Source organism: Chlamydotis macqueenii, chromosome 1, assembly GCF_036417535.1.
Source record: "Chlamydotis macqueenii isolate bChlMac1 chromosome 1, bChlMac1.mat, whole genome shotgun sequence".
Taxonomy (NCBI): domain Eukaryota; kingdom Metazoa; phylum Chordata; class Aves; order Otidiformes; family Otididae; genus Chlamydotis; species Chlamydotis macqueenii.
In genome coordinates this window covers 53,129,474-53,148,171 of record NC_141556.1, presented here as the reverse complement: position 1 = coordinate 53,148,171, position 18,698 = coordinate 53,129,474, and the positions used below count along the sequence as shown (strand labels likewise).

The following is an 18,698-nucleotide window of genomic DNA, read 5'->3' as shown; positions in this document are numbered from 1 at the left end:
TTAGTGCTTTAAAGAAATGTCACGTTGAGTAGAAGTCAAGCTTTACTGAACTCTGATGTAAAAGCACGTACGTAACAGTCTGTGAGCAAATTCAAGCCCCGCATTCGATCCTGCACAGTGCTCCTGTGCATGAGCCTATGGTTTTAAAAAGCTTCAAAAGGCCTTGCAAATGCAGACTGCCTGCAGTTCCCCTGGGAGGGAAGCGAGTCTTTTCTTCCTTCATCCAGGTAGACTTTGGGCCCTCCAAGTGATGCTGGAGGGCTGGCTCTTCTCAGTAATTCCTGGCCTGTCGAGCACCTTACAGATGAAGCAGGCCGTGACTGTGCTGCTTACATAAGAGTACGTGAGAAAGGCCAACTTGCTTTGCTTCATGCTTTCCTTACTAATTTGCCATGCAGGCTGAAGAGGCTTCTGGAGAGATATCAGACAATTCTGATGAAGTATGCTGGGAGAAAGAGAGAGCCTCAGCTCAGTTTCCAGGGCAGAGGTGAAGAAAGAGCTGTTCTGAGGTGGCCAACAAAGTTGGTAAACTAAGAAGAAAGGTGAGCTCTGGGTTGTTTGGTGGAGCTGAGGTGATTATTTTTCTCTGCTGGAACATGTATGATTCTTCCCCTATACTTTTTCTCCATGTTGCTCATTATCTGTTGGCTGTATGTTGCAATTGATTGGCTTCTCTTGATGCTCCTGCTGTTGATGTAGCAGTAGTAGATGATGATGTTGATGGACACAGATGTAGTTAGCATGATGAATAAAAGACATGAGCCAGGAGTCCCAGCAGGGCTACTAAGGTCAATGGCATGAGACTAGCATGGTGGGTCACAGCCAAATAGAGCTGTCTAAAAGAGATACGGGAGAAAGAGCTGGACAAGGAATAAGGCAAAAACCGCAAGAAGCTGATCCGTATCTCTGTGTAACACAATCTTCCAGGTGTGTCTGTAGCCCATGGGCTGGAACTTTGTTGTTGACACGTATGAGTGACTGGTTCTCGTTATCTGGGTCTGTGCATTAGTGTTGTACTTTCACGATCCACTTTCCAGTGCTGCCTTTGGCCCAGCCTGCTGTAAAGCTAACACACAGCCTTCTCTTTTCCTGCCCTTCCCCAGTCGCAGCTGAACCTCCAATGCAGTTGGTGAGGAGAAGCTGCTGGAGCTAGGCATTGCAACTTTGACAAGACACTCTTTCACAAATACACAAAGTGCACTTGGCAAAACCAGACTGACATAATGCTCCACCTCCTCTCCAGGCAAACACCCTTCACACTCGTGAGTTAACAGATGTCCTGGCTCTAAAACCAAAACGGCCTTTGGAGGACACCAAAGGTGTCTTCAAACAGTAAACCGCACCCATTCTTCGCATACTTGAGAAGGAGAGCTCTGCCAAGGAACACTGCTGCAAAGTCCCAAGAAAGGGACCTTTACAGGTCCCTTCTAACCCTAACTATTCTATGATTCCCAAGGCAGCAGCGAGCTCCGTGGTGATGTGTAAGCGGAAGAAATCTGGCTGCTCAGCAGTCCACTCAAAGACTCCTGAGCGCAGCACTTGCCCTGATTTTGCTGGGGTGCAGGGGGAGACAGCTCCAGTGACAAGACAGCATGAGGCAGGACCAGACTGGCTCTGGCCCTCGCTCCTCCTCCTCTCCACCATCAGGTAGCTGCTAGGCATTAGGTAGCTTCCGAACTCCCACACAAGCAGTTCAAAAGGTCTGACTCAGGATCTCTTCTCTAGCTGGTAGCAGGTGGCACAAGGGAACAATACATCCAAACAAACGCCAATATTTTTGGTTTGCATGTCTTGCACTGGTTCTCCCCAGAGAGCGAGTGTCAGTGCCAGAAGCAGCCGGTGGAAGCGCAAGAGTCTTTTCTCCACGCAGGAGACTTTCTTGGCATAGCACTGCCCCAGCCACCCTCTGTGTTCTGCAGCAACAGCTGAACAGAGCACAGGAATCAAGTGCAAGGGAACATTTTCTTTTCTTGCTATCCTGACAACCCCCACAGCTGCTGCCAGTTCTGTCTGTCCTACACACATGGCACTGCTGCCTCCAGCTCAGCACTCGGGCGCATCCGGAGCGAGGGTTATGCCAAGTCCCTGAAGGACGCCACAAAGAATAAGGAGAGGGAGCTAACCGCTTTCAGGAACATGCAGGGCCTTCTGACCTCGCCTTGTGGAACTGCGGGTGTCCAAGAGCTGGAAGAACGCAGGCAACGGTAAGGAACCAACACAGTGGAGCAAGGCTTCGCTTTGTGCCATTGTGTGAAAACAACAGGACTCTCTTCTTGCGCCCCAGCGAGACAATGCTACACAATTTTCAAAGATGCTTTTGGCTTAGATGAGGTCCTTTCACACTCTTCTTCTGAGATTTGTGCTCTGGTGGACTTCCGTCATAAGTCCTGTACTTCCTTTTCAGGCTCCAAGTTGGAAAGGCCAGGCTGGAAGCCACAGTCCGGCAACAAGCCAAAACCATTGAAGCCCTTCAGAAAGAGCTGCCAGCCTCTGCCTCAGGAAGCTTGTCGGAGCCTTCCCTGAAACCGTGAACAGGAACGCCTGTGGTGTCATCTGCAGAGCTTTGTACCGTCCCGACTTGAAATTTCCCAGCCGGGCTAATTCGGGTGTTGGTGTCAGTGTAAAGAAGGTGCCTTTGCCCATGGCCAACACGAAGCAAATGAGCCTGGGCAGGGCTCACGTGCTACACGCACCTGGCACTGTGTGCCGAGGAGCTGACGCACGTTTTCCTCGGGATCGCAGGAGCTGAGCCGCCTGGCAGGAGAGCACGCCGGGGGACTGACGCGCGGATCAAACTCTACAACTCGGAGAGCCTTATAAAGCAGGCATGTTTATTTGGCGCCGGGTGCGTGGGGGATCGCTCCTCCAAAAGCACACACACCGACAGAACATTTTACCAAAAATGTATACGGTGCAGGTATACATATTCATAGGATTGCACAATACAGACATACATATGCATGAGCGAGGCGGGGTTATTCAAAAACACTTGCGTAAGCATTTCAGATCTGTGTCTGGTGGTCGTTCACTTCTTCTGGGGTCTTATCTTCCTCCAGATCAACTTCAGTCATTCACCCACGCTCTCCTTTCACTGGGTGATTTCAGCAGTTTCTTAACGACTTCTGACCAACATTGCAGCTCCCGTTATCCTGTCCTTTGCTGGACGTATCAGTCCTCGACAAATACCAGTTTCTGGACAAATACCGGTCCCTGACAAGCTTAAGCGAGTTTCAATGCAAACAGGATCGTTAGGCGTTGTCCAGCAGACAGCGAGCCTCCTGAATCAAGCAATATGCAGACAGTTACTCCCCTACATCAAGCAATATTTAGCAGAGAGTTAATTCCCGGTATCAGGACATGTGGCCAGGGCAGCGCGCGCGCCTCGTCCCGGCGGGGTGCGCGTTCACACCAGCCCCGACGGGGGGGTCACTGCGAGTGAGGGCGAGAGCCAGGCGAGAGACCGCCCGACGTCCCCGCCCGCCCGAGCCAGGCGCTGGCCGCCTCCGGCTCCGCTTTTGGGGACCCGCAGCCCCAGGCTCCGCGGCCACGCGCTGAGGGCAAACGCGGAGCGGGCGAGGCGAGGGCCGCTTCGGCGACTGCCGCAGCCCCCGGCCGCGGGGGCGCCCCGACGCCGCAGGCAGCGTAGACTCCGCAGTCTGCGTACACTTACGGAGCCTCCAGCCAGCCTGTCACCCTGTGACGCCCCCGCCGCGCCCTCTGTGACGCCCCCCGCTGCCGCTGGAAAGCCGCCCCCGGCAGCCGCCGCCGCTCAGTGCTGTCGCCGCCGCGGCGGGACCGGCAGCGCGTCTCGGGCCGGCAGCGTCGGGGGCTGCGAGCCGCGGCCGCCGCTCGGGGCTCCCCTCTCGGCTCTTGTCGCCCTCTCTCCGCCCTCTCCCCGTCCCTTCCCGTCCCGGGGCTCGCCAGAGCCCGCCGGCCGCCTGCTGCGGCTGCTCACGCCGGGCCGGCCCGCGCCCTCGTCCCCGCCGCAGCATGCAGAGCCTCCGCGGACTCTTCAGGAGGGGGCGGCAGCGGCCGCCGTCCGGCAGCGCTCCCGCGCCCGGCGCCGCCGGGGCCTCCGAGCAGCGGCAGAGGGGCCGGGGCGGGCTGCACAGCGCGGCCGCCGACGGCGACCTGGCCCAGCTGCAGCGGCCCTGGTGGCTGAAGAGACTCCGCATCAACGGGCGCGACGCCAACAAGCAGTAAGGGCCGGGCACTGCCCCTAGCAAAGCTTCCACCCACCCCGGCTGCAAGAGCCGGCAAAGCCCAGCGGGGTCGCAAGCGCCCTCGGAGCAGGGCCGGCTCCACAGCGCTGGCCTTGCCGGAGGCCTGCCCAAGCTGGGACCGGAGCCGGCGGGTGCTCCGCTCCGCCCTGCCCTGCCCTGCCCTGCCCTGCCCTGCCCTGCCCTGCCCTGCCCTGCCCGCCTGGTGCCTGTAGTGAATCTTGTGTGCGGCTCAGCAGGCCTTCGGCCAGGCACAGACGGCTCCTTTCCTGTCGCCAGACTGAGTGGCTTGTTTGAGCAGGGCACGGCTTCCCCTTGCTGTTACAGGTCCCATCCCCTGCGTCTCTGGGCACGCCTGGCGCGGGACTGATCCGGGCAAAACCCAGGGCCTTGCGCAGTCTCCGCAGACTTATGCAGCCTCCGTAGACTTCAGGCTGCCAAGACGCGGTCTCCTTTTGCTGGCCTGGGTGGCTGGGCAGTCCTGCTGGAGGCCTTGGCACAAGAGCCTGCTTGGGCAGGTTCAGTGACACAGCTGAGGAAATGCCTCCTGACTCAACTGTCCCCTCTTGGGGACTTCTCCTAGACAGCCCCAGGCTTTGGGTGTGCAACTGCTGCCACCGGCTCTGAACAAGAAAGCGTGCTTTCGGCTTCCTTTTGGCAGCTGAGCTTTGTGGCCCCATGTGGCGAGTTCCACAGCCTGAAACCATGTCTTCAGCTGTCTCTCTGTGACAGCTAACTGAATATCTTTAATTCCTAGGACGCCTCTGCACCTTGCTTGTGCGAACGGCCATGCAGATGTCGTTCGCTTTCTGGTAGGACAGAAGTGCAAGCTAAACCCTCGCGACAACTATAAGAAGTCGCCCCTGATGAAGGTACGTGGAATGTGTTATGCTGTTGTCCGTTGGGCTTATCGATTACGCGCTGAGCGATACGTACCTCGCGTGACTCTTTACATAGGTCTGCATAGAATTGTATCCTGTGATTCTACGAAACAGGCAGGTTGTAGTCAGCGGGGATGGGGCATATGTTGCCTGATCTTTGCAGACGCTCGTACTTCCCAGTGTTGGGAAGATGCGGGAGTTCTGACAGAGAGAAACGTAGACGTTGGAAGTTATTCTGCCTTTGTCTTGTTTCCAGGCAGTAGAGCACCGGCACAAAGAATGCGCAGCTATTCTGCTGGAGCACGGTGCCAACCCTGACCTCCACTGTGCCAGCGGCAACACTGCCCTTCACCTGGCTACCATCATGTCTAGCAAGTCGCTAGTGGAGCTGTTACTTGAGCACAATGCCCATATCGATGCTAAGGATGATGTAAGCTTGGATTTTGCGTAAGGCTCCTCTTCTCAACACTTGCTTGACTTTTCTCTGTTATTCTAAGGAGATTATATCTCTTTCAGTTCGGGTACACTCCGCTTGCTGTTGCGATCACGAGGCGCTGTCAGGAGATGATTGAGTTGCTTCTTCAAAAAGGAGCTGACGTGCACGCTCAAGATAAGCATGAAAGGTGAAGGCTTTGTCAAAAGTGCGCACGGGACTCCTTAGCATTGTTCAGGCTGGACTGATGGGAGGCATCGGAATGAGCTTTGCAAAAGAACCTGGAGCTGCGCAGAAGGAGCTCCTTCTGCGTGACTTGTGAAAGCAGGCCCGCGCCCGGCGGCTCTCTCACCTCAGGGGACGATTGCCGCACTGAGGACTGCAAGAAAGCGTTGGCTGTGGTGCCGCCGACGCACATGCACAGACTCCCCTGTCTGCTCTGGGCAGGTGGTTGGCCTGGAGACCTCCTGCGGTCCCAGCATCCTGAATTCTCTGATGCTTCCGTGTGTTTGGCTGTGCTTTCACTCCAGCTCTAGGAGAGGGGAAACGAGTTGTTTGGGAAGCAAAGAGGGGCTGAAGTAATGGCAGTGCAATGTCTGCAGAAGCTGATGTATTTCCTATCATCTCTTGGATGCTTTAGGACCATTCTTATGCTTGCTGCTGTTGTTGGGGATATGAATATCATACGACTACTTCTTCGGCATGGTGCTGATCCTTCTCAGAAAGACGTGTTTGGTTGCACAGTTACGAATTATGCCACAGTATCTCCATATGCTGAGTAAGTGGTTGACATCCTCGTTAGAGCAGCTGCACTGACAGAGTGTCCGTGCTGATGTAGGGCCCTTTTTGGTGCCATCAGCAGGGTTGAATGAAGTGTTGAGACCTTTGTTGAAGCCGGGCTCAGTGACATCTTCTGATGCATCTCTTTCCCTGTCAAGAGTGGATTTGTAGGTTGAGGAAAACTTTCCCCCACAGTTCTCCCTGAGAATTCTCCCAAGTGTGCTGCCAAGCTTCACTCCACCAAACTGACTCGCAACTACCTGCCTTTTGTTTCAGAGGGGATCTAAATGATATCCTCTGAGTTCAAGCATGTTTGAGGGTTGCTGTAGCAAAACAAGATGGTCATTCCTTCCCTCCAGGCTTCTGGCACAGTACCAGTCTTGTGCTAATGCACCACTTTGCACAGCAGCCTTGGTCAGGCGCACGGTTTTTAAATTTTCTTTTCTTGTTTGTTTGGGGTTTTTTTGTTTTGTTTCTAGTTCTGCTTACGAGGCAAACCTGAAAGTGGTCTCTCTCCAGATCCCCAACTGACCCTCTGCCAGGGTTGTTAGAAGATAACACCTCTGCAATGTACTGAACCCCTGCAGTGCCTGGAATGCAACCGCAGTCTTTGTTGGGCTCTTGATATCCCACCTAGGAGGTCTGTAACCTCTCAGGTCCTCACACCAACCATGGGAATTTCCAAACCCGTTCAAAGTCAGGACTGGGTTTGAGGAGACATCACCCTGGCTTGAAAGGTGACGAAGTGTTGCTGCAGCGTTAGGATAGCGTCCTGCTGAGGTAGAAGCCTTGTTCTTAGATGTCTGTCTGCCGGGGGACTTTTTAAGCTTCCTGGCCCTGGAAATGGAGAGGAGGTGTAACTCTCTGCAGATGGCTAGGAATATGTGTAGGATGGCTCACGAATGCCTGTTGCTCTTTCAGTAGAGCGTGGATGAAAGTGTGTGGGGGGGTGTGTTTTTACAGAATGCATTTCCTTCCCTTCTGTATATAGCACTGCAAAGCAACTGGAAGAATATGGGCGCTGCAAAAGGACGGGAGATTGTTCTGCGGGAGGCACAGAAGGCGCAGCAGTACTTGACAGCTCTTGCTCTGGGAAGCCTGCTGAATTTCCCTTGGGCGCACCTGCACTGGCCACAGCAGGTAGGATCCTTCACCATGAAGGAGGTGATGACGACAATGCACTGTGGCCTGCAGGAGAACGCGTAAACGCTGACTGGAATGCAGGGGTGGAGAGATGTGGAAAGGCAGATTGAAATAGCAGCTAACAGCAGCAACGTGCTTCTTACACCCTCTCTAGGAGTCTTGCCAGCAGCAGGAGCACAGCAGGAGGAACAGTTTGATTCCCCTTCTGATTATGAGGTACCTTCTCTGAAGGGAAGGCAGTGGGGCCCCACTGGCCTCCCTTGCTTTTGGTCTCATTTCCCTCTGCTTCAGCTTCCTCCGCACGCTCCGAACCGGGACCTTGCCATGCTGTGCTGGTTTTCACGCCTGTCTTAATTTACACAGTCAGATGATGAAGGTCCAAGTATTCGGCCAACCATTGTCATGGTTACAGCGGATGTCCACCACGGAGCCCGCTGGGAGCCAGTTGCAGAGGAGCCCGGCAATGGTAATTTCCTGATGGACTAATGGTTACCTTTGTAAGCTTCTCTGGACTGAAGCGGACAGCGAAAAGCAGAGTGAAATAAGCACTCACAGCAGCATCGCGTTTCTTTCCTCTTTCGTAGGTGACTTGCCAGCGGCGGGAACAGAACAAGAGGAAGATGAGGATTCCTCTTTTGATTCTGAGGTAGAATCCTAGACCCAGAATCATTGTGGTGGGAAAAGTCCCTGAAGATCATTGAGTCTAACCACAAATGTTACACTGCCATGCCCACCCCTAAACCGTGTCCCTAAGTACCACATCTATGCATCTTCTGAACACCTCTGGGGACGGTGACTCAACCACTTCCCTGGCCAGCCTGTTCCAGTGCTCCATAAGCCTTCCAGCAATGAAGGCTTTCCTAAGAACCCAGCTAAACCTCCCCTGGCCCATCTTGAGGCCATTTCCTATGCTGCTATCAAATCCCTCTTGGGCAAAGAGAGCGACGCCCACCTCACCACCACCTCTTGCAGTGAGGGGCCCAAAACTAAACGCAGTGTTCAAGGTGTGGCCTCCCAAGTGCCGAGTCCAAAGGGACAATCACTTCCCTAGCCCCGCTGCCCACACTGTTTCTCATACAAGCCAGGATGCTGTTGGCCTCCTTGGCCAGCTGGCCACACTGCTGCCTATATTCAGGCACCCGTCAAACAACACATGCGCATTACCGGGCGATACACATGCGGGCGGTGGGAGGGGGGTTACGAGGGGGGGGGTGGGTTGGGGGGATAGGGCTAGATTTCTCGGAACCAGCTCTCCATTCACGTTTTGCAAGACAACAGGAGTTGCCTTGCGAAATAACGGGAAGCCATTGCTCGGGTGGTGGTTTGCTGTTTCAACAATGTTGAGACAAATGTTTGACACAGTCTTTTACACCACCCCGTGGCTCAACATTGTTGCCTCAGAGACGGAGTTCCATGGTGGCATAAATGATAGAGGAAAGGAGAAAGAAAATAATAAAAAAGAGAAGAAGAATAAAAGAAAAAAAAAAGATATATGCAATTCTGAACATTATTGTTTATCATTTAGTGTACAAAGAGATATAAATGCTAGATACTTCGATTTAATTAACAATATCTTATCTAAGTAAATTACAAAACCAGAACATTAACATATCAACATTTATCTTACAACTAAAAATTTGTCCCAGGCCAAGTTTGAGGCTTATGGCTCTGGGGGATCAGAAGAAGCAAGTAATTGTTTACAAGGACAATCATAAGATAAACAAAGATAAACCACCAAAACTATAGCAATGCACAACATCATAAACGCCTCAAGATAAAGCACCATCAAAATGTTAAGCATTTTGTTCACTTCTGCAACCATTTCTTTTCTTTGGCAAAACAGTTCAGTTTTTGCTTTTTGGTGAGGCTGGCGACCAAGTCCTCGTGGAGCTTGTGGCTGTGGAATTCTGGCCCACCGGAACGGGGGTCTGGATACACAGCAGGAAAATGGATTTCCCTGCCTCCAACTCAGAGCACAGTCAATAAACAATGACACTATAAATTTGCTGTCAATTTTATATCACCCCGTGGACCCATGGTGGTTCCAAAAAGAAAAAAAAAAACCACAAACCAAAAGAAAACAAACAAAAAAAAACCCCAACCAAACAAAATCTCATATCTTTCCATCGTCTAGCGATGTTGAGACATTAAGTAACCTTTTCAGTCTCTATCACCACCCTGTGGCTCAGCATCGCTCACCAAGGTTGAAGGGGGAAAAAAAAGAAGAGGGAAGGGGGGGTGAAGGGACTTAGTTATGCTTATAATATACGTATGGCCACAAAATGGGTTTCTATTGTTGTATGATACGTTGAGGGGTTTCTTCATTTTTAATATCGACCACCCCAAGGTAACATACCTTAATCCAGGTCACATATAGCAATTTGTGGATATGATGTTCACAGATCCAATGATGTCAAATAACCTATTCAAAATCATACATATAACACAAATAAAGATTAATAGATTAACCATGACTATAGTAATCATCAAAACCATAGATTTAAATATCAATAATATTTTTCCCACCCCGTGAGTCCCAATATTTTCCTAAAAAAAAAGTTTTAGGTAGGTTTCCAGGTTTGCCTTCAAAGTTATATGATTCTAACAGTTACGTGTTTGGTTTGCCGTACAAACCTGATATGTTTAACCCCATCAGGTGAAGTCACAGTGGCCGCTTGCATGCGAGTCACCACGCTTTGGATTAATTGAATTAGGCACAGTATAATACAAGGCGGGGGGCGGGGGGGGCTGTTTCTGCTTGTTTAGAAGGAAGAAGTTTTTTCGACAAAGTCAAAATTCCACATTGCTCCGCCTCACTCTGCATCAGTGCGGTGATTTGTGCTCCTGTGTCAATTAAAAAGGTTACTGTTTTTTTTCTGTGGCCCTACAGCCACTGTAATCAACAAATCCCCTTTCACATTTAAGGTGAGTTGTTTTATAAACATCCACCCTCCGTTTCCCCCCCCACCTTCGGGGAACGGAGGAACTAGTTTCCCATCACCCTCTTTTCTGCATCAGTTTCTTCCCCAAGGTCTATCCATGGTGGGGCACTAGGGGTTGTTCCAAAATGGACTTTTTGCCCCGATCCTGTTTGTACAAGTTTCTCTAATTTCTGTGTTGGAAGCCCATCCATTAAATCTCGGGGAATACCTGTCTGGAGTCCCGGTTGCTGCCATTCCTGACGGCCGAGGGGTCTCCCTCTCCCAGGATCAGTAAGTCAGACCGACTTAAAATCGTGACTTCTCTTGACCAGTGCTGGCCAGCCTTCACCTTTTTCTGTGGCTCTTACAGCTCTGGTTTCAGTTTTTTGCCCGAATCCACCAACAGGACCGTATGTCCTCCCAAAATTTATGAGTTCTTGGGCTACTTCTCCCCATGTCCACACTTTCCTCCCTGTCCTTCTATGATCAGGGGTCACTGTTCCCTCCAGAGCACCGGTAAGTCTGTCTGCCACAGGGGTACTTTGTATCTTCCCCTGTAGCTGGATCCCAATGGGTTTCAGGGAATCAGGAAGTCCTCAGATTAGAGGAGTCATCTGTTCGGGATCCACAGGCATCATCATTGGAGAGCCCTGGTTAGGTTTGAGCTCTCTATCATACATCATTTGCAAACAAGCAGCCTTCTGCACACTCTCCACCAGTTGACCCACTGTGCCCATGATGGCTAGGGGGTCTCCCCTCTCCAAAGGGTTCAGCCCCCCAGCCCAATATGCTGCCCTCTGTGTCAAAGACCATGGGGCCCGATAATTGCCGGTAGTTAAAAATACACCTGGACACCAATATCCTACCGCTTCCTTTTCTGACAACAAGATTCCACCCCCCCCAACAACGACACTCTCCAGACATCCTCTGTGTCCGATTCCTTTGAAGTCCTTGCAAAATCCTTCCTTAATTTTGCCAACTCAGTTGCTGTAAACGGGACCTCTTTAGTAACAACTTGGGGATGGTTATCGGTTTCTCCCTCATACACATATTCAGTTTTAACTAGGGGATACATGTGAGGGGGGTTCTCTACAATTTCTTTTGCTTTTTGCAAGTCCCCCTGAGGGTAGATTTGCCTGATTCCCTTATCTTCTAACTTCAACTCCACCTCTCCACACGAGTCATTTTCTCTCCACAATTCTTCTGCGGGGATCTCATCACAAACATTTGCACATTTGCCAGCACCCATCTCACCAAAGAGGGGTTATTTCGTCCTGAGAGGGCCGCACCACAATTTTAACCACAATTCCCCCCCCACACACTCCCAGGAGGGCACACCTTTCAAATTTCACAAAAGGGGGGGGGCCACACCATAATTTTACCACAATTCCCCCCCAACATACACTTTCAGGAGGACACACCTTTCAAATTTCTCACGAAAGCACTTATGTCACAAAAGAGGAGTTATTTCGTCCTGGGAGGGCTGCACCACAATTTTTTTTACCACAATTCCCCCTCCACACTCTCAGGAGGACACACCTTTCAAATTTCACAAAAGGGGCTTGTCTTTTGCCCAATTCTATCACTGTCCTTCTCCGGCTCTTTTCCTCGCAGACAAACAGAACCGCGGATCCGGACTTTGCACTTGCTTTGTACCAACGTAGGTCTCAGTCATACACACACACACACTAGAATTTCTAATAAAGCAACTGGACACTTTCTGTTTCTCCGAGAATCCTGCCGACTACGCCAATTAAATAATGTCACGTTCCGATTTCGGACGAGAGGAAGGCACCCTTGCGTTCTAGCCGACCTCAGACGAGTCTGGGAGGCTAGGGGCGGCTGGACCGACCTCTCACACACCGGAGCGTGGTTTTGTTCGTATTCTCGAGAACAGAATTAAGACTCAAAACGGAGTCAAGTGCCGGGTAACTTTATTAACCCGATAAGAAGTTTGTAAATGGAAGAGAAAGGAGAGAAAGGAAGGAAAGAGGGAAAAGAGTTTCAGTTGTAATAGCTACCGCCACAGAGCTGCGGCGTCCTGACAGTCCAGTTCGCTTGATGGGGGAACGATCCGGCCGGTGTTGGCCGTCTCGATGTCGGTTCCGTGGATGTGTGTTCCGGCGAATGTGTATTCTGTTGAAAGAAGTGAAGAGTAGTGAAGTGTAGAAGTGTCGAAGTCTCGAAGAAAGTGTCTAAGTCTAAGTCTAGAAGTCTAGAAGAACCTTCTCTAGACTGAAGTGGACAGGGAAAAGCAGAGTGAAAAGCTTCTGACGTCCTTTGTAGGTGCCTTGCCAGCAGTGAAAGCAGAACAAGAGGAAAATGAGGACTCTTCTTTTGATTTCGAGGAAGAGTCATAGAACCAGAATCACTGTGGTGGGAAAAGTCCCTGAAGATCATCGAGTCCAATCGTAAACCTTACTCTACCATGCCCACCCCTAAACCGTGTCCCTAAGCACCACATCCACGCATCTTCTGAACACCTCCGGAGATGATGATTCAACCACTTCCCTGGCCAGCCTGTTCCAGTGCTCCATAAGCCTTCCAGCAAATAAAGTTTTCCTAAGATCCCAGCTAAACCTCCCCTGGTCCAACTTGAGGCCATTTCCTATGCTGCTGTCACATCCCTCTTGGGCAAAGAGAGCGATGCCAACTTCACTACCACTTCCGGTCAGGTAGTTGTAGAGCGAGAAGGTCTCCCCTCGGCCTCCCTTTCTCCTGACTAAACAACCCCACTTCCCTGCAGCGCTGCTCACAGGACTTGTCCTCCAGACCCTTCACCACCTTCCTTGCTCTTCTGTACACAAACTACAGCACCGCAATGTCTTTCTTCGAGTGAGGGGCCCAAAACTAAACCCAGTGTTCAAGGTGTGGCCTCCCAAGTGCCGAGTCCAAAGGGACAATCACTTCGCTAGCCCCGCTGCCCACACTGTTTCTCATACAAGCCAGGATGCTGTCGGCCTCCTTGGCCAGCTGGCCACACTGCCGCCTCATATTCAGGCACCCGTCAAACAACACCCCCACATCCCTTTCCACCAGGCAGCTTTGCAGCCACTCTTCCCTATCTAAGAAGGACTCCCTGGGGTCTCCCTGGCCTCCCTTGCTTTTGGTCTCATTTCTCTCTACTGCTGCCTCCGCCACATGCTCCAAACTGGGACCTTGCCATGCCGCTGCTGCAGGCAAGCTCCTCAGTTTGGACTGGGATGAAGGAGGTCAAGCTAATGACTCGGCTCTCCTACCAGCTGTCCTTTGAGCTGGACTTGTAGTACAGGATTGAAGCAGTAAAGCTTCCCACCAGTTATGATCCTCTGAAATCCTACCAGGCTGGCGCTGTGAGGATTGCTGTTTTTCCTCCACATAGGTCTCTTCTCCACATCCAGTCCGTGTCAAGCGGTTGCCCATGGGGTATACAGCCTAGACGCTTTGCTCCCTCTGTCTACTTCCTCTCTGTCTCTTGGGCAGGTGTTCTTCAGTTCCTTTTGAAAGCCCTGCTCCACAGAGATGCCTAACACGCTGCTTCTGTTTGCCGTTCTCCTTCGTTCCGTCACCTGATACAACGTTATGGGTGTTGGCTGAAGCAAGAGCTTTGCAAGTGGAAGTGGGTTCGGGATGAGTCTGTGGCAGTTTTTACGCATGTCTTTTAATCTACACAGTCGGATGCTGAAGGTCCAAAAACTGGGCCAACAACCATGGTGCTTCCTGATGCAGTCCACTATGGAGCCCGCTGGGAGCCAGTTGCAGAGGAGCCCAGCAATGGTAATTTCCTGGTGGACTAATGGTTACCTTTGTAAGCTTCTCTGGACTGAAGCGGACAGGGAAAAGCAGAGTGAAATAAGCACTCACAGCAGCATCGCGCTTCTTTCCTCTTTCGTAGGTGCCTTGCCAGCGGCGGGAGCAGAACAAGAGGAAGATGAGGACTCCTCTTTTGATTCTGAGGTAGAATCCTAGAACCAGAATCATTGTGGTGGGAAAAGTCCCTGAAGATCATTGAGTCCAACCGCAAATGTTACACTGCCATGCCCACCCCTAAACCGTGTCCCTAAGCACCACATCTATGCATCTTCTGAACACCTCCGGGGACGGTGACTCAACCACTTCCCTGGCCAGCCTGTTCCAGTGCTCCATAAGCCTTCCAGCAATGAAGGCTTTCCTAAGATCGCAGCTAAACCTCCCCTGGCCCAACTTGAGGCCATTTCCTGTGCTGCTATCAAATCCCTCTTGGGCAAAAAGAGCGACGCCCACCTCGCCACCACCTCTTGCAGTGAGGGGCCCAAAACTAAACCCAGTGTTCAAGGTGTGGCCTCCCAAGTGCCGAGTCCAAAGGGACAATCACTTCCCTAGCCCTGCTGCCCAGACTATTCCTCATACAAGCCAGGATGCTGTTGGCCTCCTTGGCCAGCACATAGGTCTCTTCTCCACATCCAGTCAGTGTCAAGCGGTTGCCCATGGGGCATACAGCCTAGACATTTTGCTCCATCTGTCTACTCCTCTACCTCTCTATCTTGGGCAGGTGTACCTTGGCCCATTTTGAAAGCCCTGCTCAATAGAGACGCCTAACACAGTGGCACTGATAGCCCTGTATGCAGTCCATTGCAGAGGAATGTGGCAATGGTAATTTCCTATTGGGACTAAGTGTAAGCTTCTGTAAGCTTCTCTGGAGTGAAGCCGATAGGGAAAAGCAGAGTGAAAGAGGCACGCTTCGTACCTCTTCTTTGTGTGTCTTGCCAGAAGCAGAAGCTCTGCAAGAGGAAGATTTTGACTCCTCTTCTGAGAATGAGTTACTTTCTCTTCCACAGGTAATGCAGAAGTAACGCTTCTGTAGCCCCAGTGCTGAAATGCGCTGTGATGCTGTCGTGTTGCTGGGGATTCCTTTCCTCCCTCTCGGTCTTTCTCTGTTCTTGTTCGCTCAGATTTCTGCACCGGGCAGAGAAGAGCTTCAGCTAAAGAAGGATGCTTCAACTCAGGCAGATTGTCGAGGCTACAGACAGGTGACTGTTAAAGGCCGATCTCTGTACAGAGAGCTTTTCTTCGTACTGAGTTCATTTTCAAGTGCTGCTAGGAGGACTTTAGTGATTCTGGACCTGAAGTGTATTTTGGACCTCCTCTTGTTCGCGTTGTGAAGCAGAAGAGCTGCATAAAGAGAGAAAACTCTTCGGTGACACATCGGTGACACATCTGCTGTATTTTAATCCAAAGCCTTGCCCAACACAGGAGCGATATGAATATTTTAAAAATGGAGCAAATATGCCTTTTGAAGAGCAGCTCTGCAGGCCACCCCAGAGCTGGATGCAGTACTCCAGGTGGGGTCTCATGACAGCAGAGTAGAAGGGGAGAACCACCTCCCTCAGCCTCCAGGCCACCCTGAAGACCGATCTAGTGACATCATCCCATGAGTTAAAGCATCCCTCACGTTGTCATCTTCTTACTGATCTCTCCGTGCTCAGGGAATACCATTTCTTTAGACGTGGGTCAGGCAGCTGCAGCAGGAGCTTACCAATGCTTTCAGAAAGAACTCCCTGGCAGAAGCTTCACTCAAAGCTAAGAAGCGCTACAGCAGCCACCTGCAGGAACAGAAACTGCAGCTGCAGAAGCAACTGGACAGGTCTAAAGCTAAGGTATGGACAAAGCCCGTCTCTTGGCTCTTTGCAGGGGCCCCGGCCTTTCTGGGAGCAAACCAGAGTGGGGAACTGATCCATTCCTGGGGGTCTGGTGTAACCCAGGCTGGTTCAGCACACGCCTAGCTGTGATGAGGGGGCTGGGAGGGAACAGCACCGCTGCCTTTGGTGCCTGGCTGTTTGCACCGCTGGAAGCAACAGCGGAGGGCTGCGCTAAGGTGGCCTTAGTACCCTGGGCACCTTTGCAACAGGAGTAGCTTGAGAAACATGTAAGCGACTCGCCTTGTTTTAGAAGCGCGGCGCCTACGATTAGAAAGGCCACTAACCGTGAAGTGGCTCTGTCCTTAAATGGACAAGGGTGTGTGTATTCCTTTCAGAGAGCTGCTTCTCAAGTTTCATGGAGCACATGTATTTGCTTCTCTGGGGTTTGGCGAAGCAGAGTGTGTGCTGATGGAGAAAGAGTAGGCATACTGGAGTGCTGTGGCGGTGCTTTCTTGTATTCCCTCATGACATCATCATTGTTATGGAGTTGAAAAGTCACTTCAGGAGCAGAAGGAGCTTCTAACTGGGTTGGAGTAGCCAACAAGGGGCTGCAAAGTGTTTGGAGCCCTTGAGAGAGGAGGACAAGGAGTGTTGGGGCAGCATTTAGGAAGCACTGTAGGAAATCAATGTAGATGTAGCACAGGGGCCCCTGTGTAGAAGGTCAAGAAGTAACATGGCTTTTGGCAGTTGACGTGAAAGTCAAAGCAGTCCACTCCTTTTTATCAAAGCTAAGCTGGCTACTGAGGATTCTTGTTGCGGTCTGACAGCGGCAGGAATTGAAAGAACGGCGTATCTGGACTGAGTGTTATGCCGAGTCCCTGAAGGACGCCATAAAGAATAAGGAGAGGGAGCTAACCACTTCCAGGAACATGCAGGGCCTTCTGACCTCGCCTTGTGGAACTGCGGGTGTCCAAGAGCTGGAAGAACGCAGGCAACGATAAGGAACCAACACAGTGGAGCAAGGCTTCGCTTTCTGCCATTGTGTGAAAACAACAGGACTCTCTTCTTGCGCCGCAGCGAGACAATACTACACAATTTTCAAAGATGCTTTTGGCTTAGATGAGGTCCTTTCACATTCCTCTTTTGGGATTTGTGCTCTGGTGGACTTCCGTCATAAGTCCTGTACTTCCTTTTCAGGCTCCAAGTTGGAAAGGCCAGGCTGGAAGCCACAGTCCGGCAACAAGCCAAGACCATTGAAGCCCTTCAGAAAGAGCTGCCAGCCTCTGCCTCAGGAAGCTTGTCGGAGCCTTCCCTCTTCATGAGCTACAGAGCCTAGCTCCATAATCCTGTGAGGAATTTGTAAGATGAGGTTTTCCTGAAAAGCCTAGGAGAGGTCAGTTCCTCTGTTCTACTGAGTAGAGGCTGCTCTGAAAGTCCTGCTGGCCCATTCCCCAGCTTTCCGGCTTTGAGAGTTGTCCCATTATGCTATCACAAATCCTACTTCATGCCGTCTTTGTTAGGGGGTTGACAATAATGCACCGGCTTAAGTATTGTCTGCTTTAGACCAGTTGTGAGGTTGAGACCTCAGGCAGCACTTCAGACAGTCATGCAGTACCAGGGATTTGGTACCTTCAGTTGCAGATCTGTGGTTGAGAGTTCCAAGAGGAGACTGGACTTGGGAGAGTCGTGTTACCTTCTTTGTGGAGAACACTGTCTGCACCTTCTGCATAAGGATCCTGTTCCTGTGCTCCTCGTGTGATGTATCTTTTCTATTTTGAAAATGTCAGAGTGAAAGCAAGAAAGTGAAGCAGGCGGTCAAGTTGAAATGCCAGTCAGAAGCACTTCTGGACGAAATGCGGAGAAGGAACACTGTGCTGGAGGAAGAACATAGCAGGCATGGCTTTTTAGTGCTTTAAAGAAATGTCACGTTGAGTAGAAGTCAAGCTTTACTGAACTCTGATGTAAAAGCACGTACGTAACGGTCTGTGAGCAAATTCAAGCCCCGCATTCGATCCTGCACAGTGCTCCTGTGCATGAGCCTATGGTTTTAAAAAGCTTCAAAAGGCCTTGCAAATGCAGACTGCCTGCAGTTCCCCTGGGAGGGAAGCGAGTCTTTTCTTCCTCCATCCAGGTAGACTTTGGGCCCTCCAAGTGATGCTGGAGGGCTGGCTCTTCTCAGTAATTCCTGGCCTGTCGAGCACCTTACAGATGAAGCAGGCCGTGACTGTGCTGCTTACATAAGAGTACGTGAGAAAGGCCAACTTGCTTTGCTTCATGCTTTCCTTACTAATTTGCCATGCAGGCTGAAGAGGCTTCTGGAGAGATATCAGACAATTCTGATGAAGTATGCTGGGAGAAAGAGAGAGCCTCAGCTCAGTTTCCAGGGCAGAGGTGAAGAAAGAGCTGTTCTGAGGTGGCCAACAAAGTTGGTAAACTAAGAAGAAAGGTGAGCTCTGGGTTGTTTGGTGGAGCTGAGGTGATTATTTTTCTCTGCTGGAACCTGTATGATTCTTCCCCTATACTTTTTCTCCATGTTGCTCATTATCTGTTGGCTGTATGTTGCAATTGATTGGCTTCTCTTGATGCTCCTGCTGTTGATGTAGCAGTAGTAGATGATGATGTTGATGGACACAGATGTAGTTAGCATGATGAATAAAAGACATGGGCCAGGAGTCCCAGCAGGGCTACTAAGGTCAATGGCATGAGACTAGCATGGTGGGTCA

General features: G+C 51.2%; 1 protein-coding gene across 1 annotated transcript; it reads left to right on the top strand.

Annotated features, from left to right (window-relative positions):
- The first annotated feature begins 3,990 nt into the window (after positions 1–3,990).
- LOC147602060 (uncharacterized) lies at positions 3,991–17,311 on the top strand. The gene is made up of 10 exons (XM_086745103.1): positions 3,991–4,199; positions 4,978–5,092; positions 5,358–5,531; positions 5,618–5,724; positions 6,175–6,312; positions 15,039–15,174; positions 15,289–15,366; positions 15,841–15,993; positions 16,803–16,970; positions 17,171–17,311. The coding sequence occupies exons 1-10, from the start codon at positions 3,991–3,993 to the stop codon at positions 17,309–17,311; spliced, it is 1,419 nt and encodes a 472-aa protein (XP_086601229.1).
- Positions 17,312–18,698: the final 1,387 nt, after the last annotated feature.